The sequence below is a fragment of the Callospermophilus lateralis genome, chromosome 1 (genome assembly GCF_048772815.1).
Source record: "Callospermophilus lateralis isolate mCalLat2 chromosome 1, mCalLat2.hap1, whole genome shotgun sequence".
Classification (NCBI taxonomy): Eukaryota; Metazoa; Chordata; class Mammalia; order Rodentia; family Sciuridae; genus Callospermophilus; species Callospermophilus lateralis.
The window spans coordinates 53,336,567-53,363,661 of NC_135305.1; the positions used below are offsets into that span (position 1 = coordinate 53,336,567).

General features: G+C 39.0%; 1 protein-coding gene across 1 annotated transcript in view; it reads left to right on the top strand.

Moving 5' to 3' along the window:
- Positions 1 to 3,560: 3,560 nt before the first annotated feature.
- The window catches only part of Lamb4 (laminin subunit beta 4), a 94,434-nt gene continuing 70,899 nt past the window's right edge, over positions 3,561 to 27,095 (top strand). The window contains exons 1-9 of the mRNA XM_076862325.2: positions 3,561 to 3,594; positions 10,899 to 11,056; positions 14,373 to 14,508; positions 16,840 to 16,913; positions 18,119 to 18,307; positions 19,075 to 19,138; positions 19,816 to 20,030; positions 21,319 to 21,439; positions 23,239 to 23,427. Of these exons, the coding sequence (XP_076718440.2) occupies positions 3,561 to 3,594; positions 10,899 to 11,056; positions 14,373 to 14,508; positions 16,840 to 16,913; positions 18,119 to 18,307; positions 19,075 to 19,138; positions 19,816 to 20,030; positions 21,319 to 21,439; positions 23,239 to 23,427 (1,180 nt within the window). The remainder of the gene's footprint in view (positions 3,595 to 10,898; positions 11,057 to 14,372; positions 14,509 to 16,839; positions 16,914 to 18,118; positions 18,308 to 19,074; positions 19,139 to 19,815; positions 20,031 to 21,318; positions 21,440 to 23,238; positions 23,428 to 27,095) is intronic.

Below are 27,095 nucleotides of genomic sequence, written 5' to 3' on the forward strand. Positions count from 1 at the left end.
GTGGTTCTCAAACTTTGCTACCCATTGGAATCATCTGGGATCTTTAAAAAATACTGACACCTGCACCTTATCCCCAGGTATTCTGATGTGCTTGGTATGGAATGTGACCCCAGGTAGCAGGAGTTTTAAAAGCTCCCCAGGTGGTCCAAATGCATAGCAAAGCTTGGAAACCAGGGGGATATGCCCTGATCTTAGAGTGGAATCCAGGAGAAGTAAGGCATATTGGACAAATTAATGAGTTTTAGGTGTTTGCAAGCCACTGAATGGCACTCATCAACCCTGGCTATATATGAGAATCCTCTGGGGAACACATTAAACACTTTAATATGTGGGTTCAACCCAAAGAGATTCTAATTTCTTTAGTTTGGACTGGGCCTGAACATTGGTGGCTTAAAAATCTTCCTGGGTGCCGGGTTTCTGTTCTCGAGATTAAAAAGCTCAGGGTTTACTCCAGTCGAACTGGTCAGCCCAGACTGGGCTGCTCAAAATAACCACACAAGAGACACAAATACTTTTTTGTTTGGGGTCGCTGTGATAGCTCCTCTGACCTTAAGGGTCCGCAAGAAGAGAGAGAGCTGAGAGCATGCACTGACCCCTTTTATTGAGGAGAAGCTATTCAAATGAGGCAAGGGGTCAGGTTCCAGGGGACTGAGTCTATCTTCATGATGTCCACTGTCAACAGGTTGACTGACACCTGGGTAGGGCACACCCAAGGGCACAGTAAGAGAAGGGGACACACACAAGGCACCTCCATGGAAGATTCTATCCTAAACAGGGCAAGGAGTTATATTACACAGGAACCGTTGAGCATAGCTTTACCCATGGGGCTGTAGCAAGACCCACCCATGCACGAGACACCGACCCTCGAACCCAAGAAGGGTGGGGAAAGTTCTGCCACATTTTTGTGACTGAGCATCTCAGCACCCAGCTGGGGAGTGTGACTCAGTCAGTTGCAATGTTGGTCTCCCACACCTGGGTACATACGTTGGAATATTTTTAGCCTTAAAAAGGAAGGAAATTCTGAAACATGCTACAACATGGATGAACCATGAAGGCACCAGGCCAAGTGAAATAAGCCAGTCACAGAAGGACAAATTCTGCATAAATCTGCTTATGTGAGGTATTGAGAGCAGAGAAAGCCATAGAGAAACTGGAATGATAATTGCCAGTGGGAGGGGTTCATGAGAACTTGTTCAGTTTTGAAAGATGAAAGAGAGTTCAGAAGGTTGGTTGCATAATGTAAATGCGCTTAACGCTATTGAACTATATATTTAAAAAACGGTTAAGCAGCCAAAAACAAACAAAAATCAAGTTTCGGCCTAGACTTTTCATCTGAGGTGGTGGTCCTGCCTCATGATGGCCCTGGATTCTCCGACAGTTCTAAATAAGGTCATCAGTTTAGCCTTGCAGCCTTCTCTAACAGAGAGCTCATTTGCAGAGGGAGATGCTGCTAGAGGATTGTGTCACTAGGTCATTTTCTTATGCCATTGGACTTCAGAAATGATCCCCAGGCTGTGTAAGGGGCTTGAACCACAGAATGGGAAATTTACCTAAAATCAAGCATTTCAAAACATCCCCAAAAGACTTCACTGGAGTCTGGCATTTGGGTTTAGGAAGGTGCCTTCAAGGCAATGGAAATAGCACCAGAAGAGGGTTCAGAAAGCAGGAGGTGGTATCCAGCTAGAGCCCAGAGAATGTGGATGAGTGGAATTCAGAGTGTGGGAAAGAGAGTAGAATGAATCGGACATAACTTTCCTATGTTCATATGTGATTAGACGACTATTGTAACTCCACAACATGTACAACCATAAAAATGGGAAGTTATACTCCATGTATATATGATATGTCAAAATACATTCTACTGTCATGTATAACTAAAAAGAACAAATAGAAAAAGAAAGAGTGTGGAACTGCTGAGGATGAACACAGGCCTCATTAGGAAACACCTCAAGGACAGAATGTCAAAGACAGTCTCATCTATAAATGCATGAAAATGTTTTCAACTCACTGTCATTCAAATAAAAAAATCAAAATAATATTGATGAGGTATAATGTTTTTGCTTTTTAAGCTGACAAAGTCTAAAATTCATAATATTTAGTATTGACAAGGGTTTAAGCCAACAGTTGTTCCCATAGGCTGTTATGAGAGGTTAAATTGGGACAAACTTCCTATATGGCAGTTTGACAGCAACATCAAAATCTTTATACACATATGCACACACAGGTGCACACACTAAACATACATGCACATATACATATAGTTTGTGTACTTATATATCTGTGTATGTATGTCTACATTTATATAACACACACACACACACACACACACACACACACACACATACCTATTACCTATTACACAAGTATGTCTATTTAAAACACATACACGTCTTGACCAATTATTTCCATTCCATCTTAGGGGATAAAGACATGAAATAAAGGTTTAGCAGAAATATTCATAATAGGAAAATATTAGAAACAAAGTACACATCAACCAATGGGAGAATCATTAAATAACTTCTGATTCCTGCATTCAGAGAGCTATTATGCAGTAATTAAAATTCTAGTGTAAGAGAACAGGTTTTACCTTCTTTCTTCACAATCTTCTGAGGTGTCTGTACATACCCTTCTGAATCAGGGCTCACACAACAGTGTCTTAGGGTGGAGAGAGGCCTCTCTCCCAGGGCATACAAAGAGCTTCAAAGAAGAGTTGCTAGTTTGCTTTGTCATCGTGATGCCAGGATGACATCCTGATGCCCCACACTAAACTAAAACCACTAATTTTAAAATGTAGTTGGTGGAACAGAAAAATGTCCACAATATATTGATTGAAGCAAGTGACCACTATGATACCATTTTTGAAAATTATTTACATACCAAGAAAAATTCTGAAGAACAAGATATCAATTGTTTTCTCTAGGTGTTGGTACTATAGGTAATATTTTCTTCATTTTGCCTGTTCTACTTTTTCTATAATAAGTCTATAAAATTTTGCAATTTTTTAGAAAAAAAAATTCTAAATAAGAATGGGAAAAATGGGCTAAAATTAAATATGTGAAAGAAATTATATTTCATATTATTGCTCATAAACTATTGAATTCTGTGGTTTCCAAAAATAGTAAACATTAATAGCAGCTGGGCATGATGGCACATACCTGTGATTCCAGTGATTTGAGAGGCTGAGGCAGGAAGATTGGAAGTTCCATCCATCTTCAGCAACTTAAGGAGGTCTTAAGCAACTTAAGGAGAACCTGTCTCAAAATAAAAGTTAAAAAAAGGATGGGGATGTGGCTCAGTGGTTAACTGACCCTGAGTTCAATCCCCAGTAACCATCCCCACCAATTAATAGCAAATAAATATCCATTATAATTTTATACTCCTATTTTTTAAGGAACTGGGTGTTGTAGATATTTCGTGTTTCTAAACAGTAAGAACCAGTAGTCAAATTTGAGGACTTTTAAATAATATGTGATGACAACAATGATTGAGTCTATCAGTGATTGACTTTAACCATTTTTTTAACCTAGCATAGTTGAATCCAGTCGTTTCTTGGCAAAAGAATGCAAATTCGACTGACCCTGTTTTTACACCTTGGTGAGTAGCAGTTGTCAAAATCCATTTTCTGCCTGTACTGAGTTATCCTAAAATATTTAGTAGAAATCAGTTTTAAACATATTCTCTTATTTTTTCCATACTGCTATTTTTGCATGGCCATTCTATTATACAATTGTTTCGAACAACTGAAAAATTCCACCCATACATGTTTAGTATTCACACATAGCTGTTCCTGTTGCTCCTTAACAGAAAGCTATCATCAGCAGGTAGGATAGATACTAAAGAATGTTGAATAGTTTAAGATTCTTAATTTGCAGATGCAATTCACTTAAATTTTTTTTTAAATAGTCTGCTTTGAACATAGCACTCTTCCCAGTGATAAGGTATTGTGAAGAACTCACAGGCAAAATTCCCTCTTCTAAATGAGCAGCATGTCCAAACTAAAAAGGCCAAATTCTCCATGCTTTTGCTGTCTTTAATAAACAAAGAATAATTTGCATTAATCATAGAGAAGATGCTTCCAAAAATTAATTACTCCCTTCTGCCCTGACGTTTCTATATCTGTAACAGCCCTGCCTTTAGTTGTTGAATACTAAGTCGCTTAGAATCTTCAACTTTCAGAATCAAATCCTGAGGTAATTTCTCAGATTTGCTGGTGCTGGAGGAGCAGCTGCAGAATGATGAGCCTTCAATTCGCCTGCTGAGAATTCCCTGCCTTGGAAAGGGGAGCCACAAGACAGTGGAAGCAGGGACTCCTGGGCCACCTGGGGCCTTTGGTTGATATCCACAGCCCAGGACTATGGGGCTTAGAGTTGGCCTCCGCTGGCTGTGTCTTCTATGGCTGCCTTAGATGTCCTCTTTGGAACTAAACTAGTATTCAGTATCAGAGTAGATCACTGAGGATCTCCCTGTCTTCCCCAGACCTCTGTGTGGGATCCCTTAACCACACATTACAAAGGATCTAAGCCACTCCGAGGTAACTGAGGGATCCCCTCCCCTTTCTTGAGGGTTGGAGGGAATATCTTCAATACTAAATTAGCTTTGCCAGAAAAGGACCCACTGCAATGGATTCTGGATGCCTGAACCTAAGCTTGCCCTACTCAAAACCAAATCTCTAGGATTGCCTAAGGTCAAACTCCCAACCAGGTTGCCCACACATCATCAATGTGGGCATTTTCTAGTTGGGAGTTTGACTATAAGTATTTATGCAATTACTGGACCCTATTTAAACATTTCACATTTCATTCTGACTGAGGAAGAGAAGAAGAATCATAAAAATTGCATTGGCCTCCAGATGTTGGAAATTGGATGCAAAGTACAAACCTTACGTAACACACATTCCTTATCACCCATGATAACTAAATGTGTGTGGGAATATAAAGGTATGTGCTTGCATCCTCTAAAACTCTGCAATGAACTCTAAAACGTGAAAACATCTCACATGATTAAGAACATTGTAGCAATATGTAAAATTATTAACCAGAAATATTATACAATGATAGTGATTTCTACAAAATGATCCTTTACGGATAACAGACGCACATTTTCTTTGAATGAGCATATTCCTAAATTCATTTTTAATAACATTCTCTCTTCATATTTCATGACATTTTGTGTGGAATGAACCGAATTTCCAAAAATATAAACGTTTTTGTTCTCTGAATCAACTCTACCTATTGCTCTGTGATACTTTGGCAGTTGAAAATTCAGATGCAATTCACTTAATTTTTTAAAATAATCTTCAGCATGAAGTTTTAATTTCTGTGTTTCCAGCCATTTTTAATCAAGTGTTTTAGACTAAAAGTTCCTATTTACACTTATACTATTATAAGAATAATAGTTCGATTCCCCCCAAGTCCTGGGATTTTTTTTTTTTCTGAAAAGTACACATCTAATCAAAACAAGTTTGGCCAAGTCAGGTTATTAAAACATGTTAAAGTTCTAAGGCATCAATGCCAATAAAATAATTCAGGATGCAACTTGTCTAAAAGAACAAATCCCTGGAAGGGAAATCTTAGTTAATCCACATGTAGCATCAACAGAAATTTATACCTGAACTTTAAAAAAAAATCTTTAATTATTAGAGTCCAAACTCCTAAAAAGGTTTTTATCCTAAATCTTAATACTAGGAAATAAGAGGAGATGTGGATTTGAGTTGTTGAATAAATAAAAGGAAAAATCCACATTTACCAATCTAGGATCATGTATTATACCACCAAAAGGGTGTAAGATGGAGCTGACTTTCTTTACATAATTACCTCAAAGGAAGAGAAAGAAATGTTGTGCCTTTGATTTAAAATAGCATTCTTTACAGGGAGGTTGAGGAGAGGAAAGTCCCTATTCCAACCGCCATTTAGTAATGGAGACATCAGGGATAATATCCTCAAATGTAGAATTCATGATCTGTGTATGTTTCATGGCTGATGATACTCACAACATGACCAGAATAGTAGAATAGTTTATGTGGAGAATGTGTCCATATAAGAAATGATTTTTTCAAAAGCCTACATTTGTGGAGGTCAAGATGAAAGAAATCCACTAACTGTCAAACAAGTCTATGAGAAGAAATTATTTCTTTATATTTTATAATGGGGGAAATCTGAGGAGAAGCAAAATATATTTCACAGTGAGGTTATTATTTTTCATTATAGACCCCTTCTTCTCACTCCTATCTACTGAAAAGGTTTGGCATAAATTTTCATGTTTCACAGGAAAAAAGTATATAAGAGCAGCTGAAATATGTCATGTGTGTGGTATTGTAGAGTGTGAGCTTTCCTTGGTTCACTCTCCAGAGACTGATGGGGAGTTTTTTTTGTTTTGTTTTGTTTTTTGCAAGGGAGCTGTGGATACTTTATCTTTTGAGATCACATGCAGCTGTAAGAAATAATACAGACAGATCTTGTGTATCTTCCATTCAATTTTACTCAATGATGATATTTTGTATAATGATACTGCAATATCACAACCAAGAAATTGACAATGATACAAATCACTGACCTCATTCAGTTTTATGTGTATACCTATGTGTATATGTATTTAATTCTGTGCAATTTTATCTTATGCAAACATGACCTCATGCCTTATATAAATATTCACTCAGTTAGGTCATGGACCAAATCAGTCCAATAGGAAAAAGGTAAGCAACAGAAGCAGACATTTCAGTAAAGAAGATATAAGGATGGCAAATAAGTTCATGAAAAGAGGTTAAACATTACTACTCATTAGAGAAACACCATTCAAAACCACAAAAGATATTATACACCTATCATAATGGTTAAGATAAAAAATAGTGGAAACCTCAGACATTATAGAGGATGTGGAAAAAGTGTATCCCTCCTACATTGCTGGTGGGAATGTACAGTGTTACAAACACTCTGGGGAAAAATATGATAGCTTTTTACAAAACTATGTTTACCATATAACCAATTGCACTCTTGAGCATCTATCAAAGAGAAATAACAACTTAGGCTCACATGAAAACCTGTGGTACTGTACTGTCCTATTCAAATATACTTTCTTCCTTTTTTCCATATTTTACTGATGCATTATAATTTTACATAATGGTGATATTAATTGTTACATATTCATAATGCACATAATATAACAATATAATTTCCAGTATTTCACCTTTCCCTCCCGATCCCCCCTCAATGTTCCTTTCTTCTACTCTTCAGATCTTCCTTTAATTTTCATGAGACATAACACACACACACACACACACACACACACACACACACACACTTTCTATCCTTTTTCCTCTCTAGCTCCCACACATGAGAGAAAATATATTACTCTGAGTTTGGGTTATTTTGCTTGACATAATGGTCCCAAGTTCTATCCATTTTCCTGCAAATGACATAATTATGGATGAATAAAACTCAGATGTGCATATATTCTACATTTTCTTTATCCATCCATCTAATGACAGATACCTAAGCTGGCTGCATAGTTCAGGTATTGTGAATTGTGCCACTACAAACAGAGGTATGCATGTATCGCCAGAGTATGTTGACTTTAATTCTTTAGGATAAATACCAAGGAGTGGTATAACTGGATCATATGGTGGTTCCATTTCTAGTTTTTTGAGAAACCTCCTGCTGATTTACATAGTGGTTGTGCTAATTTACAGTCCCACTAACAGTGCAAAACTGTTCCTTTTCTTCCACATCCTCTCCAGCATTTATTATTTGTTTTCTTGGTGGCTGCCATTCTAACAGGAATGAGATAAACTCTCAATATAGTTTTGATTTGTATTTCCCTTATTGCTAAAGATATTTAACGCTTTTTAATATATTTGTTGGTCATTTGCATTTCTTCTTTTGAAAGTGTATTTAATTCATTTGCCCATTTAATTGAGTTATTTGTTCTTGTGATGTTAAGTTTTTGAGTTCTTTATGTATTCTGGACATTAATTCTCTTTTAGAAGGGTAGCTAGCAAAGATTTTCTCCCATTCTATAGTTTCTCTTTTTACATTCTAATTATTTTCTTTACTGTATGAAAGCTTTCTAATTTGATGTCATCTCATTTATTAATTCTTGGCATTATTTCCTGAGCTTTAGGAGTTTTATTGAGAAGGTCATTGCCTATATGCTGGAGTGTTGACTCTATATTTTCTTCAAAGAAATAGTTTCTGATCTAATTTCTAGGTCTTTGGTCCATTTTGAGTTGACTTTTGTGAAGGGAGAGAGATAAGGATCTACTTTCATTCTTCTATGTAAGGATAACAAGGTTTCTCATGCCATTTCAAATATACTTTTTAAAAGAGGAAACAACTATTTCTACAAATAGCAACCCACAAAATAATACAGAAGGGCTATGGAGATAGCTCAGTTGATAGAGTGCTTGCCTCACAAAACAGTACATGAATGCACTCATTCTATGTATTCGACTTTATCTGCATGCTAGCTGTAGACCTTAACTCCAATAAGATTCTATTTCATTTTATTCAAACGTCACAAAAATTAGAAAATACAGTCATGTTATTATTACAAGAGTGAAAAACATAAGATAATGAAGCATACTCTGCAGGCAAGAAATAAAATTCATTTATACATATAGGGATTTAACAATTAACTTACAATGATTCAAATTACCCATTCATTTGCTCCTAGTTTCCTTTCTTTATATAACTCAGTGGCTCTCAAATATTATATTTAGAATTGAGTATACAAAGTCATAATTATATTTCATAAATATAAGCAATTTATGAAATGTTCCAGAGAAAATTTAATTATATATGACTAAAATCTTAAATCAATTCCTGAAATTTAAGTCAGTCTTCAAGTTAGATGTTATAATACCCCACTTGCAGAATTAAAGCATTTTTAGAACAGAAGACACTTAAATAAGATGGAATTTAGCATTTCCCAAAGTGTTCTCCTAGTGTTGCATGGAGTGTTAATCTAAGGTGGATTAAAAAAAAAATGCTTTTCATGGTATTGGCACCAAAATAGACATGAAGACAATGGAATAGAATAGAATACACAGAGACAGCCCCATATAAATACAGTTGTTTGTTACTGGAGAAAGATGCCAAAAACACTCCTTGGAGAAAAGATAATCTTTACAAATGGTTCTGGGAAAACTGGAAATCCATATGTAGAAGAATGAAACTAGGTTCCTATCTTTCACCCTACACAAACCCAACTCAAAGTGGATCAAAGTCCTAAACTCTGCAACTACTAGAAGAAAATGTAGGTCCAACATTCCAGCATATGGGCACAGGAACCAATTTCCTTAACAAGACCCCTAACGTGCAAGAAATAAAACTAAAAAATCAATAGGTGGGATGCCATCAAATTAAGAATCTTCTGCACAGCAAAGGAAACAAGAACATGAAAAAAGAGAGCCTACAGAATGAGAGAAGATCTTTACCACTTGCTTCTCAGATAGGGCATTAATATACAAAATATACAAAGAACTCAAAAAACTTAACACCAAAAGAAAAATAATAACCCAGTTAATAAATGGGCAAAAGAACTAAACAGGCAATTCTCAAAAAAAGAAAGAAAGAAAGAAAGAAAAGAAATACAAATGGACAAGAAATACATGAAAAAATGCTCAATATCTTTAGCAATTAGTTAAATGCGAATCAAGACCAAATTGAGATTTCATCTCACTCCAGTCAGAAGAGCAATTATCAAGAACATGAATAACTATAAGTATTGGCAAGAATGTGAGGAAAACGATACACTTGCACATCATTGGTGGACCTAAAAACTAGCACAACCACTGCAGAAGGCAGTATAGATTCCTCAAAAACCTATAAATGAGACCACCATGTGACCCAGCTATCCCATTCCTCAGTATATATCCAAAAGATCTAAAATCATCATCCTATAGGGATGCAGCCACATCAATGTTTATAGCAGTGCAATTCACAATAGCCAAGCTATGGAATCAGCCAAGGTGCCTGTCAATAGATTAATGGATAAAGAAAAATGTATACACACACACACACACACACACACACACACACACACACTTAGACTTAGGAATATTCTCTCAGAAGCTACACATGAATAATAGAGAACTGAGGTATCGATTAAGATAGCATTACCCCTGCAGTGATCTTATCTCACTCATGACCAAATCCCCTCACTGCACATCTATAGGACAGTAGGCATCAAAATGAATTGTTTGTCATACAGACTGAAAATCTTACTTTATCCTAAAGGGGGATGATTTGTTCCATGGGCTATCTGAACCCAACAATCAGGTTATAAAGGGGTTCTACTGAATCTGCTTATTTTAAGGGAAGGATATTTCCCATGTATGTCTTAAAGTCTCCAATTTCATTTTTACCATTGAAACAACAGATTTAACAGTCAGGATTAGGACTCTCCTTCCTAGTGTCTAATTCATTAAACTTCACTATTTGCCCTAAAATGACACATAAAGAATTCCCAGTAAACAGAAACTGTCTCTGAAGAGGTTTCCTCAAAGCAGAGCTGACACAAGAATTGGTGTGAAGGGATTCATTGAGAGAGTGCCATCAGGAGTAAAGGACTGAAGGCAGTGAACACAGGCCAGCCATGTGCCAAGAGAAGATGCTGAGCATGAACCCCAGGGTGGAGTGGATCCAAGGTATCACCCTTTTGAACCCTGTGTTCATCAGGCATTGGCTGTCCCAGGTAGGGCCTAGGGATGCAGATGGTGAACTCTCCCATGCTAGGAGATTCCCATCAGGCTGAGGGCACCAATAGCATCCACAAACTTGAATATCCATGAAACTGGTATTAAAAATAGATGAACCATTAACTTTCCAGCTTAACCAATTGCTTCTTTAGGCCTTGGGCTCCTTTGGGCCACTTTCTGTGTAGCTGTTTTTGTTGTGTTCAAGGGTGGCTCATTTGCTCGAAAGCTCAAGACAAATGTGATCAGGGTGCCTGCCGTCCTACCCCTGGCAATCTCCTGTTGGGCCGCAGCACGCAGCTTACTGCATCTTCTACCTGTGGGCTGAATGGAGCCCAGAAATACTGCATCCTCAGCTACCTGGAGGTGGGTCAGTCCCTTGTTTATTTACTGGGTCATTATTTAATCAATGATGTAGATTTTTCCTGTACACCTGGGCTCACTCAGACAACACTGAAGGATGGGACAATACTCCTTCCTGAAGTGACCCAGGCAATATAATTAAAAGTCTAGGAAACCTTGACTAATCAGAATACAGAAAGTCTGCCAAATTTCTATTTCCTGTACATTCAGAATTAGACAGGAAAGTCTTTTTGGTTCAATCTTTGACGGGAATTACAATAAAATCTACTGTTTTACTTATCACTCCCCTAGAGCAAACATAATTGACTCATTCAGTGAACATCAAAGGTGCCTCAGGGCCTCAAAACCATTGCTCTGAAAATGAGTCCCCATTGCTCAGCCTCAGGTAGACAGACAGAGGACTTTGAATGGACTGCACAGCAACCTCATGATACCACTTGCAAGTTGCATTGTTTCAAAACCTTAGATTCCAATGTGAACATATTTTTTATGCCTTTTCCCCTTAATAACCAGTTTTTATAAGAAGACCAGTGGCTTTTCAGGGTTCTTCCTCCCTGTATCCTGGCGTCAGAACAAGCATCCAAGGTCATCTGAGTATCGTACCTGCTGAGAACCCTGAGACAATCACGTTCACCCTTAAATGAGAGGATGTACAGGAAGGAAGTTGGACATAAGCCTAATGTTGGTGGCCCAGGCTTTTCCATGTATTGTTTATTTAAGGCATCTTGTTTAGGTCTCTGGAAAATGCTTTGTATTCTAATTGATTCTGAGTAAAAGAAGATGATTATAAATAGGTGGAGACAATACTTGGGTGCTTAGCACTGTTCTGTTTGGGAAGTACTTATGTAAGAAAGCAAATCCCCTACATGTTGTAAGGAAATTACGTGGAGGAAGTTTTGCTCAACCCTAGGCCAGCTGGGATAGATAGCCCTTCAAGATCCTTTACTATGTCCAGCTCCTCTAGACAAAAGTGGTCCTCAACTCTAATGTTAGAAACTCTCTAGCATTAGCACCATCCATCTTGTTCTTCAACCTCTGGCATTTGCTTACGGTGGTCAGGAGCCAGTGTACTCTGACAATCACCAGAAATTGGTGATTCTATATCTCAAAGTTATACCACCAGAAATAAAAGTTATTCAGAAAATCAAAGTAAAGGCTTTCTTTTGTTTGGAGAATGACAGAAAGCTTAGATCTGGGGGGTGATTCGAAATATTTCAGGCTACAGCTCTGAGTCTATGTCAACATTTGTGCAGCAAAGAGAATGTTGTCCTGCACCCATTGTCTAAGAGAAGTGACAAGCAAAACATTTCCTTCAGAAGCTTCAAGTCAATGCTGATGCACTGCATTTCCCAAGTTGAAATACCCACATCTGGTGGCCACAGCTAAGAATCCTCTATAGCCAACCCAGTGAAAGACATTGCTTCTAAAATGTTTACAGAAAAAAAATAGCCTAAAAGACCCAAAGTTAAACATTTTCCCTAATTATTTTCATAGTATTATTTGAAATACTTCGAAGACTTGGCATCTTTTGGTGGCATCACAAGTCTTCTGCTGATCTTCTAGGACAGGTCAGGGACAAACCAACTCATAGGCAGAATTGATCTAGCATCTGTTGTGTGTTTGTTTATTTGTGGTGCTGGGGATCAAACCCAGGTTCTCATGCATGCTAGGCAAGCACTCTCTTACTGTGCCACATCCCCAGGCCTGTCTGTTGTGTCTTAATCTTCAAGACCATCTTGATTTTCTTCAACACCAAGCTTAAGGCATCCAGTGATTCTGAAGCACACTGATATGTGGATCTTTTGGAGGGCTGGTTTACTTGGACAGATTCCAGCTGAAATAATCATTAAAATCATTGTGCATTCAGTCAACAAATTTTATTGAGCATCAACTTTGTGCTAGACACTATTCCAGGGAAGGGATATATATAGAACAGTAAACCAAGTCCTTGCCTTCATTCAGCTTAAATTCTAGATGGAGATACATAATATAGTCTCAAGTCGTGTAAGGATTTATAAAACACATAAGTTAGAGAAAAGGTCAACAGTGATAGCAAGCCATGGTGAGGGGAGGTGGTGGCATTTTAGATAAGGTAGTTGAAGAAAAGCTCTTTGAGAGATTGGCATTTACACAGGGACCTGAAAGAAGGGAAGGATCAAGAGAGAAGATTCTTTGGGTGGGAGAATGACTTCTGCCAAGACCCCAAGGCAGAAGGGGTTTTGGTGGAGCTTGAGGAATAGCAAGAAGCACGAGTAGCTAGAGTCAGGTGATAAAGGAAGACAGGTAGAAATAAAGTTAAAGGCATGGCCCTGGTCAGACAATCAACAGTCACCAGGGACCTGCCTGCTGAGGACATAGGATGTCATAGGTAATTGCTGGCACAGAAAATTATAATGAGCAGTCCCTACTTCTTGGAAGTTTTACAAAAACTCTCCCTCAGAGTCCCTCAAGTGTGAGCCAGGAATAACTGTGCAGGCCACTGACAGTCCTTTGAAAATGTGCACAGAGCCCTCGAGGAGTTTTAAGCAGAGCTACAATTTAAGCTACACCTTGAATTAAGGAAGCTCAAAAGCCAGGCTTTTCTCTTGTCACTTTGAAAATCCTTCCTAAGCAGAACTAGTTCCAATCCTTCCTAAGCAGAACTAGTTCCAATTTTATTGAGCATCAACTTTGTGCTAGACACTATTCCAGGGAAGGGATATATATATAGAACAGTAAATGAGACCTTCTAGTCTGCAAGACAGGAGGATGGGCCTCTTTGTTGGGAATTTAATGGAAATCCTTTTCCTGTGTCCAAAAATGTGACATAAAGGTTTTGTCATGGAAGCTTCCCTACCCCAAACTATAAAAGCTGATAGAAAAGGAATCAAATGACAGTTGCAGATAACCTAGTACCCCAGTGTTTCATGAATTTCTTCTTTCCAAATATTATCTCCTTTTTTGGCTAAAGGAAATAATTCAAAAAATTATTTTGAGTTGGACTCTCCTGAAAATTCAAAAAATACACCCTGGGTATTTCTCTACATTTAAAATAACTTGCAGAACATCTGCCTCTTACAGGAGAAAAATTAGTAATACATTTGTATTTTTGCCCCCAAATGCATAAACTTATATAATTTCTAGGTCATATTTGAGTTCAATTTGTTATTGTATTTAAGCACCTATTGATGGAAAAAGTGATGTCTTGTTATTTCCTCTGCTTTTTTATTTTTAGCCCGATTGAAAGATAAATATAGTGTGTACAGCTTGTTTTTAGATTCAGATCAACAATAAGTAGTTAAAATTCCTTATTTTTAAATTTAATACTGGTGTTTTCCAGGGGGAACAAAAATGTTTCGTGTGTGACTCCCGATTTCCCTATGACCCATATTCCCAGCCTAACAGTCACACCATTGAGAATGTAATTACAAGTTTTGAACCAGACAGAGGAAAGAAATGGTGGCAATCTGAGAATGGTATGATCAAATTCCTTTTCAATTTTTCATTTATTCATATTTTAATAAGGCACCTTCCTCTTTGCCTGCTTTTTAACAATAGCACCACAAGACGTGATCCACCAACAATGTGAGCTTCATACAAAAGCCAAACTTGTTTTCCTTTTAAGAAAGAATATTTTCCTTTAGAGAAACCGAAATGTATTTTCAGCACCTACCTCAGAATATTTCACTCTTCCCATATGGGGGAGGAAACCATCTTTGTATCCTTTTGTTCTTTATAAAAAAAAAATTTAAAAGTTTATGAAGTGTTGGTGAATTAACCCTAATCTAAAACACACTGATGTGAACTGAATGAATAATGCCAGGGGATGTTTGGGAATTAACACCAGGTACTTTTTCACTTCTTTAATCCATGAAGAGAGAGATAAAGAACATTTTGCTTCTTACTATGAGCTAAAGCTTTTAATTGAAAATTTAAAATTGAAAAGATAATTGGCTACTAACTTTAAGTTCTTTCCTCCCTGGAGTGACGTCCTCCTCTGCTTGTGACAGTGGTGCTATGGAGCCCACACTGGCCATGACCATCTGTAGGTCTGAAGGTCTGACAGGCCCACTCTAAGTATGAACCTGATGAGGGATCCCTCTTGTCCCACCTCACCCCTGGGCCTTATCTTCATGCCCTAACTCCATTCCATGCATGAAGACCTCTCCAAGGGGAAGCCTCCTCACTCGCAGCAGCCCCTCTTCAACATGGGTGTGGAGCCCTCTCAGTTTCCCTTAGCAACAAAATCATTCCACTCACCACATCTCTAGGTTGCACTTTGGGTTCTAATATTTCTATTCTCTTCATATTTCTAAATATATTTATTTTAGAGGATCCTAGTCCATTAGAGAACAGCATGGGAATCATCATACTATATAAGATAGTTTGGGGCAAGCATAACATGAAGCAGTTTTTCTATGCCATCTGCTTGACAAAGGCATGACTGGTGTCTACTAAATGCCATTTCATTTTGGATCCCAGTTATCGTTGAGCATTGGACTCTCCTGAATGAATAGGCGGTTGTTTTTACTGCAGTCCCGTCTTCATTGATGAATGGTTGCCATTTTTGCTTAACAGCTGTTCTGACCCACACGTCCAGCATTTGTTCCACTTGTCCTCACAAAGAGAATGTCACTCTGTCAGAGCCGATTACACAATGAGGGTTCTCAACCAAGCGCTTTCAAAGAGAGGAAAGTAGATCTCTTCCTAGAAAGCATTGGAGCCTTTGACACAAAACCCAGAATACGGCTGAACTCTCAGCAGCAAAAGTTTCCCCCCTGTTCAGCCTAGGGTCTAAGCTGGACACCTGCTCACTGTGTCAGACCACTGTTGTCTAGAGCTGCACCATGCAGTCTGGTAGCCCCTAGCTACAGGAGGCTGCTGAGCACTTAAAACATGGCCAATCCAAGCTGAGTTGTGCTACAAATGAAAAAACACCTCAGATTTCTAAAACATCATTTAGAAAATGTCTAACAAAGCATTTCAATTTTAAAATATTGATTATAGGCTGAAATGATAATATTGTGGCTATATTGGTTTAAGTATGTTATTAAAAATAAATTTAACTGGTTCACTTTCTGTTTTCAAAGTAGTTACTAGAAAAAAAATTATTCATGTCCTCCTCATGAGTCATTTTGAATAAGACTCATGTTCTGCTTCTGTTGGACAGTGCTGCTCTCAAGAGCTCTGGGCTTCCATCAGGTCCAGGTCAAGGTGGATGCTCCATTTGCATGTTAGAGATGGATCACAGCTAACTAGATCCATGCAAAGTCCTAGCTAGGACTTTTGTCATCTCCTCAGTCACAGAGGAGCCCACAGGTCCCCCACTTCAAGGGGAATGTTCCAAGCCGTGTTTTATGATAAATGAGTAAATTCTAGTTCAAATGAGTTAGCAACTGTTGGAAGAAACGGGTGTGTTGATTTTTATCATGCTCCAGCTTGCTAGCTCCTGTTTATGTGTAGTCTAGATCTAAGCCTAAGGAAATGAACTCTCTCTTCTCACCCTATGGGAAAGGGCCTGAAACTCCCTCCGGGGCATGTGATGCTGCCACACAGTGGCTGCTTGTGTTGCCACCAAAACATGCCTGCATGCCTGCAGAGACCAGGATATATTTATGCTATTCTCACATAGATTTCCTGGGCCTGGAGTGGCCCAGCAGCATGTCCAGACTGGCAAAGAGTGTTGACTACCTGCCTGTGATGTCAAAGGTATCTTACTATAAGCAAGCCAAAGTAAGGGGTTAACATGATAAGCCAGGATTTCTCAAAAGCATTGATTTTTTTTTTCTTTCTGGATTTTTCTTTAGGCCTTGATCACGTCAGCATCAGATTGGACCTAGAGGCGCTATTTCAGTTCAGCCACCTTATACTGACCTTTAAGGTACAGAGGGATAGGCTGGCTGTCCCTTTTACCTGTCTCATAATGCTCAGTGTTAATCTGAACTTTCACTTTCTTACAGAGAACAAAAAGCAGAATAAGTCTAGCCTCAACTTTTGTCACTTGGGTTTTGTTCTTCAGTAAATTTTTTTAAATTGTTTATTAATTAATGAGTAAATGATTAATTTTTTTCTAAAATCTTAGAAGACAAGAAAGAGGCAAACTTCAGGTAATAGGTGATAAGAACCATATGAATTAGAAAGATAATTCATAGGAGAAAAGGACAGGAACTGAGGATTATTTGGGGAAAGATGGAAAGATTGTGATCAACAGAAGAAGAAAAATTAGACTCTTTACTAAGGTTGGTCAGATGCCGGAGCAAATCATTGTGCTAGAGTCTTTCATAATCATTCATCAAAATTTTAACTTTGATTTCAGGCCTGGTACTAGTTTTGATAATAAAGAATGAGTGTAAAATAAAAAACAAACAAAAATGATTATTGGTCTTTGCCCCCAGAGAACTTACCATCTATTGATGAATACAAGCATATAAATAGGAAGTTGTAATATAAAGTACAGAAATAGAGGCATGATTAGAATGCAAGGAGACTTAGCTGAAGAGGCTAAATCTGCTCTGGGGAATCAGAATCAACTTCACAGATAAGTTTTGAAGGATGTAAAAGAGTTTGCCTGAGGAAAAACATTCTAGGTTAAGGGAATCAAAGTGAATTGCTGTTAAATATTAATGGCATTAGCTTTTCAACTTATATGCCATCTTCCTTCAATTACTAGTTCACATAGTCATAAATATTTTCAAAATGAAATTAGATTTTGAGGACAAAGTATTTATTCACAAATGAGATCTAAGTGGGTTTACTGTATAGTAAATTTAAAAGATACATATAAAGTTGGAAAAAATGGAATTACAAAATAAGAATGGCTGGGAGCAGTGGCACACACCTGCAATCCCAGTGGCTTGGGAGGGAGAGGCAGGAGGATTGCCAGCCTCCAGCAACAGGGAGGCACTAAGCAACTCAGTGAGACCCTGTCTCTAAATAAAATACAAAAAAAAAAAAAAAGGGCTGGGGATGTGCTCCTGAGTTCAATCCCTGGTAACCCTCCCACCCCCCCAATAAAAGAATGTTCAATGTGAAGTAGGTAATAAAATCTACCTCTGTGACAATTACAACTTTTACTTATTTTCATAGACTTTTCGGCCTGCTGCAATGTTAGTGGAACGATCCACAGACTACGGACACTCCTGGAAAGTGCTCAGATATTTTGCAAAAGACTGTGCTGCCTCCTTTCCTGATGTCACATCTGGCCAGGCCCAGGGAGTGGGAGACCTTGTTTGTGACTCCAAATATTCAGATATTGAACCCTCAACTGGTGGCGAGGTAAAATTTCCTTCCTTTTCAAAACTTTTCAAAAATGTGATTGACTCAAATTTTAGAAGAAATTTATATTATATACTGAAATTTATATTACATACTGAAATATGAAAGTGTCTAGATTGAAATGATTCCTGAATAAGAAATAATAAATACATTAGAAATAATCCTTCATAAGAATGCCCAGCTAAAGGGTAAACAGGGCTAAAATCTAAACTGGGCCCTATGGCCCTGGTCACCTGTTTCTAACCCTTGCAAAGGAGTCACAGGCCAGCAGCATCTCTGGGTTCACCATCCCATTCCCATGCTCTTCAAACCACCACCCAGTGGAATCTCCAGGAACATCCCTCTAAGCAAAGCTGGTGACTGGCAGGGGGTCAGGGTGGGAGTGGGGTTGGAGGTATTATTTCATCAGGGAGGTAAGAAAGAATTGGTGGCAGGTGATAGTTTCAGAACTCTTTGTCAGGCCCAAATTGATGATGGCTTGCTGAATTGTCTACCACTCCACCCCAACCCAGCTTGGACCCCTCTTCACCAATAGCATCATTTCTTCTGTCTGTAGGGATACCTGTGATGAAGAGCCAGGAAGGACTGGTTCACCCCTGGCATTCATATTTGTTCTTGGTACTTTTATTAATATTCTAACCCAAGTGATAATTTATATCCCAGATCAGCTTAGTCTACTTGCAAGATCAAAAACTCTTTCAAAGAAAATTAGACAATTATGTTTTGGGGTTACATGCTATAAATGTATCTACATTTTTTTTTTACAGGTTGTTTTAAAAGTTTTGGATCCCAGCTTTGAAATAGAAAACCCTTACAGCCCCTACATCCAGGGTATGAATTGTTTTGTGTGTTTCCCACTTCTCTTTAAATTTTGTGCCAGGACTATTCCTTGTAACTGTATCTCCATAGCATGCTAAGGAAGTTGCCGCAGTCTGGCTGGGCACAATTCAGCAGCCACTTGTCAAAAGAAACTACCTTTATTTTTAGAACCACACACGCCAAACAAAACAGCTCCTCAGGAAAAACCCTCAGAGCCCAACTGCCACCACCGGCTTCCCACAAGCCACTCCCTCAACCACCAGCCTCTTCACCTCCCACAATCCTCCTGCTCTTGAGGCTGATTGGCTGGGTCGTGTGGGCGGAGCCAAAAAAGTCCCCCAATGAGCAGCTCCGTGGCCTGAAAGGGCAGGGAAACAGTCCAATGAGCATCACCGCAGAGGAGCCAATCAGCTAGATGTTGCTGGGGCCGCTGTGAGCCAATCATCAGCTGGTAGTCTGAAAGGGCGGGGAAACAGCTCAATGAGCATCTCCAATGAGCATCACCACAGAGGAGCCAATCAGCTAGATGTTGCTGGGGCCGCTGTGAGCCAATCATCAGCTGGCAGTCTGAAAGTTTGCTGGGGCCCCTTGGGCTGTGGCTCTCAACATCAGTGTTAGTCAAGGAGGGCACCTTGAACCAATGCAACTTTAAATACATATTTATATATTCTTTCATTTTCACTCTTTAGACCTTGTAACATTAACAAACCTGAGGATAAACTTTACCAAACTCCATACACTTGGGGATACTTTTCTGGGAAGGAAGCAAAATGATTCCCTTGATAAATACTACTATGCCCTGTATGAGATGGTTCTTCGAGGAAGCTGTTTTTGCAATGGCCATGCCAATGAATGTGGTCCTTCACAGAAAGAGCGGGGAGATACATTCAGCTCCCCAGGAATGGTGAGTCATTAATCCAAAGAAAAGTTGGCTCTTCTTCCTGTCTCTTGCTGTCCTGATGCTGAATGCACTCCAGACCTCTACACGGAGATCAACAAATCCTACTGCCAGTTTTCTGTTGGAGCAGGAAACTGTCATCCGGCCTTGTCCAACAGGCCATCTGGGGGCCTTTCTTCTAGCCAGAGTTTCTTGTGAATTATGCCACCTATGAATTTCATTTTACTAATGAGCAGATTTTATAATTTATGATTTCAAGATGGCCAATCTTGACCTCCTTTTGTTATTTTTCAGGAAATGGAGATTTAATAGGGCTAAACCAGAATTTCACATTCATTCTCTTGCAAAAATTTATTGAAGGTCTGTTGATGTGAGATACTGTACTCAAAACTAAACTGTTTCAGTAAATATCTGATGTTATAAAAATGTTCAATCCAAGTATCATTCTTTTACTCTGAATAACAATATCTTAATACTGAAGATTGTCCTCATTCTTGGGACTAGTCTTAAAAGTTGGTGTAATAGAACTGTTTTTTTTTAATATACCTTTATTTTATTTATTTATATGTGGTGCTGAGGATCAAACCCAGTGCCTCACTCATGCTAGGTGAGCACTCTACCACTGAGCCACAACCCCAGCCCCAATAGAACTGTTTTTGTTTCATTTTGTTGTGATGCTGAAGAATGAACCCAGTATCTTGCATGTGCCAGGCAAGCATGCTACCACTGAGCCATATCCCCAGCCCACGAACTGTGTTTCTGTGCAAAGTCCCAGGGGTGTGCCTACTAAATAAATTTAGACTATTTACTAGGCACAAATCTCAGGCTTACTGTCCAGGCCATTGTATCTTCCCACCCAACAACTTCTATGTTTCACCAAAATAGAGCAACTCTCTGAACGTTGGTCATTTAGAGTAAAACCAAGAGAATCACATGTCCTACAGTTTCCCTTTTTAACTCCCTATTTCCCCTTATGGTTCTAAACACCCAATAAACACCCCTCCCTCAACACTCCCATGCCCATTCTGTCTCTCATTTTACTGAGGTTGTAATGTTTGGTGCTGAAATAGAATTCAGGGGAAAAATGTATTTAAATGTTCACTGAACTTTTGAAAATTTTGTAAGTTTAAAAGCTAGTTAAACAGGCAACTGAAGATAGTTGAGGTTAGTATTGTCACTAACACATGGGAAAAGAAGAGTCAGAGAGGGCCCATGGCCTGATCTTTCATTTTTCACTTAAAGAATCCCAGGGCTTTTTAAAGCCCTATTTTAACACTGTTTATTGCACATGCAGGTTCATGGTCGGTGCGTCTGTCAGCACAACACAGATGGCCCAAACTGTGAGAGATGCAAGGACTTCTTCCAGGACACTCCATGGAGACCAGCCATAGGCTCTCAGGACAATGCATGCAGATGTAGGTGAAAAAAGTCCTCATATGGACTGAGTGCATTCTGTATTCCCAATTTTGGAGAATACATAGTTCATTCATGGGGGCTGCAGGTTGCAGAGGTGATGAGGCTATGGCTCCCAGCTCTAATTGTGTGACATCTTAATCTCACCAGTTATGTCACATAGAAGAACCACCAAATTCTACAACTGTTACTATAATAATTTTTTTGATGAAATAATATGTGTTTTGTGTGGCATACTTTCAGAGGCTGGGCAGAGTCTTGTGATGTTAAAATAACCAAAGGCAATGCACAGAGATCTCGACCATCTTCCTGAATGATCATGCGGTCCCTAAACAGGACCTTAAACCACATATAGGATGATGGGAGAAAGGAGATCCAGAATTGAGTTTGACAGGCTACTATATAAAATATAATATAAATTATTATTAATAAAATGTGGGAGACCAACCTCGCACATGACTGAGTTAACTCTCCTGCTGGGCGATGTGGCGTCAGGCACCCATGCTGCTAGACGGCCCGCTCTTCTACAGTTGGAGTGATTGTTTTCGTGCCGGGCATGTCTTCCTACAGCCCCATGGGTGGAGCTGTGCTCATCTGTTCCTTTGTAATATAACCCCTTGCCCTGTTTAAGATAGAATGTTCCATGGAAGTGCCTTGTGTGTCTGTGTGTCCTTCTCTTACTGTGCTCTTGGGTGTGGCCTACCCAGATGTCAGTCAACCTGCTGACAGTGGACATCATGAAGATAGACTCAGCCCCCTGAAACCTGACCCCTTGCCTCTTTGAATAGCTTCTCCTCAATAAAAGGGGTCAGCCTATGTGTGCTCGACCCCCCCCCCTTCCTGCGGACCCTTAAGGTCAGAGGAGCTGTCCCAGCAACCCCAAAGGAAAAGGTATTTGTGTCTCTTGTGTGGTTCTTTTGCCGCACCCCAGTTAGCCCAGTTCAACTGGAGTGACCCCTGAGCCTTTTAGTCATGAACAGAAACCCGCCAATAAAATATTCAGGTTGATAAGATGTTGTTTTTGTTGCTGGCAACATGTTTGCTGCTTCTGAATTTTGATGAACTTCTAAACAATCTTGTTATTTATTTTCTTTTCCCAGATTTAGAAAAATAGGACTTGAGGAAGAGAAAGGAAGTGCCTTAGAAGACCTCTAGTAAAGAAGTCCTTTCCGTGACAGTCACAGTACACAACCAAACATGGGCCAAACTTAGGCTGTTTACAGAGAAAAACCCAAGAGAGACACAGATAGTACCATGAAGACAGACAAATTCCTCTAAACAGACTGGCTGGCCCTCTAATCCTCTGGCTGAGCCCCAGATAGATTTCAAATGACCTGCAACCTCTCCTGCAGCATTTCTGTCCTTACAGAGGGGCATAATCTGAACAGGCTCAGCTCCATCTTATTTGAGAATCCGAGTATATAATAGAATGCTTCAGGTGAAAAATTCATATTTACAGAGCATAAGTAGGTAAAAGCACTCTCTATGAAACTACACATATTGCACTCTGTGGTTTTTAGGTCACTTAAATGATTTATTTTGTTGGCATGATTCTTAAAAATTTACGTACTAAACATTGAAGGAACACATTTTATAGAAAGAACCGGAGCAGAAATAGAGGGCTGAAGGATTCTTGGAAAGCAGCGGTTTGGGCCCTTTGTACATTTGCTGCGTCTAGAAAGAGGTGCAAGTGGCTGTGGCCAGGAAGACAGGTGCAGGACAGGAGTGTGGAACAGGGCTCCGTTCCTCCTGAGATGTTGGCGAATCTCTCAGGCACTAAGGCAATCTCCTCCGTTCTCAGCATGTAGCTGTAATGGCCACTCCGACCGCTGTCATTTCGATCTGGCCACGTACCTGGCGAGCGGCGGCCTCAGCGGGGGCGTGTGCGAGGACTGCCAGCACCACACCGAGGGCCAGCACTGCGACCACTGCAGACCCCTTTTCTACAAGGACCCCCTCAAGGCCATCTCAGATCCTGACGCATGCCTGCGTGAGTCCTCACCCCCAACCCTGCCCCACCCTTGCCACTCATCCAAGGAAGTTCTGATTTGGCTTCACTGGGGCTGTCAGTCCCCCCACCCCTTCTGCTTAATCGGGTCTCCAAACAACCTATTTGGGAAGGCAGGGGCGAGGGGTGCATAAGCACCTCAGCTTTAAGAGCTTTTCTTTCCCCAAACAAGTTGAGCCAACTAATCCAGGTGGGTCTTGAAGGTCTTGAAGCAGGACCTGATTCTTTCAGGGAATCAGGAAACAATTCTGAATTCAACCAGGAGGGGTGGATGGCTTCCCAGGATCCCTTCAGGTGTCTTGAGAATCATGGAAGTAGCTTCACTCATGAAAGTAACTAAATAGGTGACTTGCCTAAAACATTTGACTGGCTTGAGACAATTCAGTTTTGCTGTTTAGATGAATAAGGTAAGGTATTGTCTTGCTTCATAAAATAAAAAAGAAAGAACAGGGAGAAACTTTTAAAATCTCTTCTCTTTCATCTCAATTATTTTATGAGAAATAATTCAAGCACATACAAACTAATAGACAATAATATACCCACCACCAACTTTATTAAAAACCTAAACTCATCTTATTGCCACCAGGACTTTCTTTAATAAAACATAACAGGCACCATCCAGGTCCCAGGTGCACCCCATTCCTTCACCCTCCTTCCTAGGAGTAAGCTGTCTCATATACTAGGTATTTATCATTATCACTATTGTTTTATGCTTTCATGTGTGTTTTTATTCACAAACAATGTAGGTTGGCACATTTTCAAATTTTTGATAACAATGATTTTAGTTAATAACATTATGCCATATATAGCCTTAAGAAACTTGAATATTTCATTCAACATTATACTTTTAAGATATGTCCATATCAAGTAGCCCTTCTTTCATTTTATTTTCTGTATTGAATTACATCCTATGACAAAGTGTATTTGTCCCATTTTCCTTCTGATTCTACAATAAGCATTTCTGTATTTGTGACTTAGTATACACATGCAAGGACTATCCCTAAGCAACACAACTGAGAGTGGGATTTCTGGCCCGTGGGGTATGCACCTCTTCAAATTGATCAGATAATACAGAATCCTATGCAATTGCCACTCACACCAATAGTGTAAAAACTTCCTGTGGCTCTATATCCTTGCCAGCACTCAAATTTTATTAATCTTGGTTTTGGTCACACTTTTATTTAATAAATGAAATGTTAACTCAACATGGTTTTAATTTGTATTTCTCTGCGGGACTGAAATTAAAATGAGGTAAGCAAAGCACTATTTCCCCAAATTCACTGTCAGGGTCATGTAAGTGTATACTTGCCTCCTTAAGTTTTATACACTAGGCACTTTGCTTGCCTCACTGTAATCCCATCATTACTGTATGTTATAGCCCAGATAAATACTCCAAACTGACTTAACGTACCCTATGTGAGTAATTGGGTCTGAGATCTTATTTATAAACTAAGAAGTTAGTCTGCTCCCCCACAACCCCCGATGCTGGTGGAAGACATGACAGTCTTGGGCCAAAGAAAAAAAAAACTTTATTACTCATGTCAAGCAAACAATAAGCTCAGTGGCAGAGCGCTTGCCTCACATGTGTGAGGCACTGGGTTTGATCTTTAGCACCACATAAAAATGTAACAAATAAAATAAAGGCATTCTGTCCAACTACCACTACCAAAAAAAAAAAAAAATCATTGTGTTGGCTTGGGTTCCCATGTACCCAAGACCCAAGTCCCAAGTCCCAAGGATACCAGATGGATACTGCACACTTAGTGAGCTTATGCCACAGACAAGGAATATTGAACTTGGAGGATTTGTTGCTTTTATAACAAGTGAAAGCAAGCTTGCTCTTTGACCAGAGGCAGATGTTACCTTATCTTTCAAATTCCTTGCTGCAAACACAACCCTAAGAAATTCCTGGGTAAAGAGGAAGCAGGGCCTTGCATTGTTAGCGTATCAGCAGAAACCTTCAGGATGTCCAAGACCCATGGAGAACTGCCTTTCCTTGAACCCAGAAAACCTACTTCTTAGACTGTATCATCAATGTAAAGTAAAAGGAAGGAAGGTTGCTTCAAACTTAAAATAATCATAATAAAATGAATTCTTAAACAAAAGTAATTCGGTAGCAACCTAACTACATTCAATGTCCTAGATTTCAAACTAGAAATGACCAAATATATCACAATATAAAAAAGTATCAATAAAGGGGTTTTGTTCAGATTACTCAGTAGGCACTAATATAAAATTTAACTTACATGACCTGTTCAAAACTTACATGATATGTTCAAAATTCCAAGAAAATGTTTTTAGAGCATGTTCTTAAATGTCCAGAATCGTTGATATATCTCTCTCCCCGCCATACACACACACACACACACACACACACACACATGCACATACCCCCACACACCATTCACAACTTTTATTAAGGTTTTAGAAATTATATATTTAGAAAAGAAGAAGCTGGATCTGATGGTGCACACTTGTAATCCCAGCAGCTCAGAAGGCTGAGGCAGAAAAATCACAAATTCAAAGCCAGCTTCAGCAACTTAGCCAGACTCTGCTTCAAAATAAAAAAATAAAAAGAACTGGGGGATGTAGATCAGTGACAAAGCACCTCTGGGTTCAGTCCTTTGTACAAAGAAAAAAAACGATGGAATTGCTCTTCTGGGTAGAATCAGGAAAATAATAGTGTTTCAAAACAGATATTATAGTAATCTAGAAAGATATTTGGAAATAATAAACCAAATATTTTAAAGACATTAATAAAAGTCTTATTTCCTTAAGAACTGCTTAGTATTAACTTGGTGGTTCCTTTGTGTAGGGAGGGGGCAAGTAACAAAAACTAGTACCCCAATATGAATTAAGTCACTCTTTGTAAACAAGGAGTTTTTCCAGAGAAGGCAGATGAGGAGCTTGTAACAAACTTTCTTCATGTTTGTCCCCAGTTCCTCCCAGTTCACCCAAACATGTGCTTATTGTATGTACACAGATGATGTGGACTGAGAAGACTGATTAGCACTCTCTTACAGATTTTCTCTAAATTGTCCTTGCTTGAACCTAAATATTTACATAAGTAGATTCCAGACATAAGAGTTGATTAATTTTAAATCTTCTAGTATGAAGACAGTTAAATGCAATATAGAATTGTGCTCTATAGGTGTAATATGAAATGAATTGCATTCTGCCATCATGTATAACAAATTAGAATAAATAAATAATTTAATAATTTTTTTAAAAAGAATCCATTAAGAACCAGTCATCCGGGCCAAGGTGGCCTAGAGTTACCATGGCAGTGGGGACCTGACAGTCTGATGTCATCCAGTCTGATGTCAATTCAAAGTCAAGTGGTAGAAGTGGGTGGGGCTCTCTGGAAACTTCTCTGGGATCCCCAATATAAGTAGAGTGCAGGAAAGGCACATTGTCTCTCTCTGAGAGGACCCATTATCTCCCTTGAGGGTGTTCCTTTTCCATATCTATCTCTTCAATAAACTTAAATCTGTTACTCTGAGGAAACAAAGAAAAAGCAGAGACTTGGTAATGAAAGGTAAGGTAATAAAAGTTTGCGAGAATCAAATTCTGACATGATTAGGTTTTATTGGACTTTTAAAGGCTGGGACATGGATTATTTCAAAGCTAAGTCACTGCCCACTCACCCT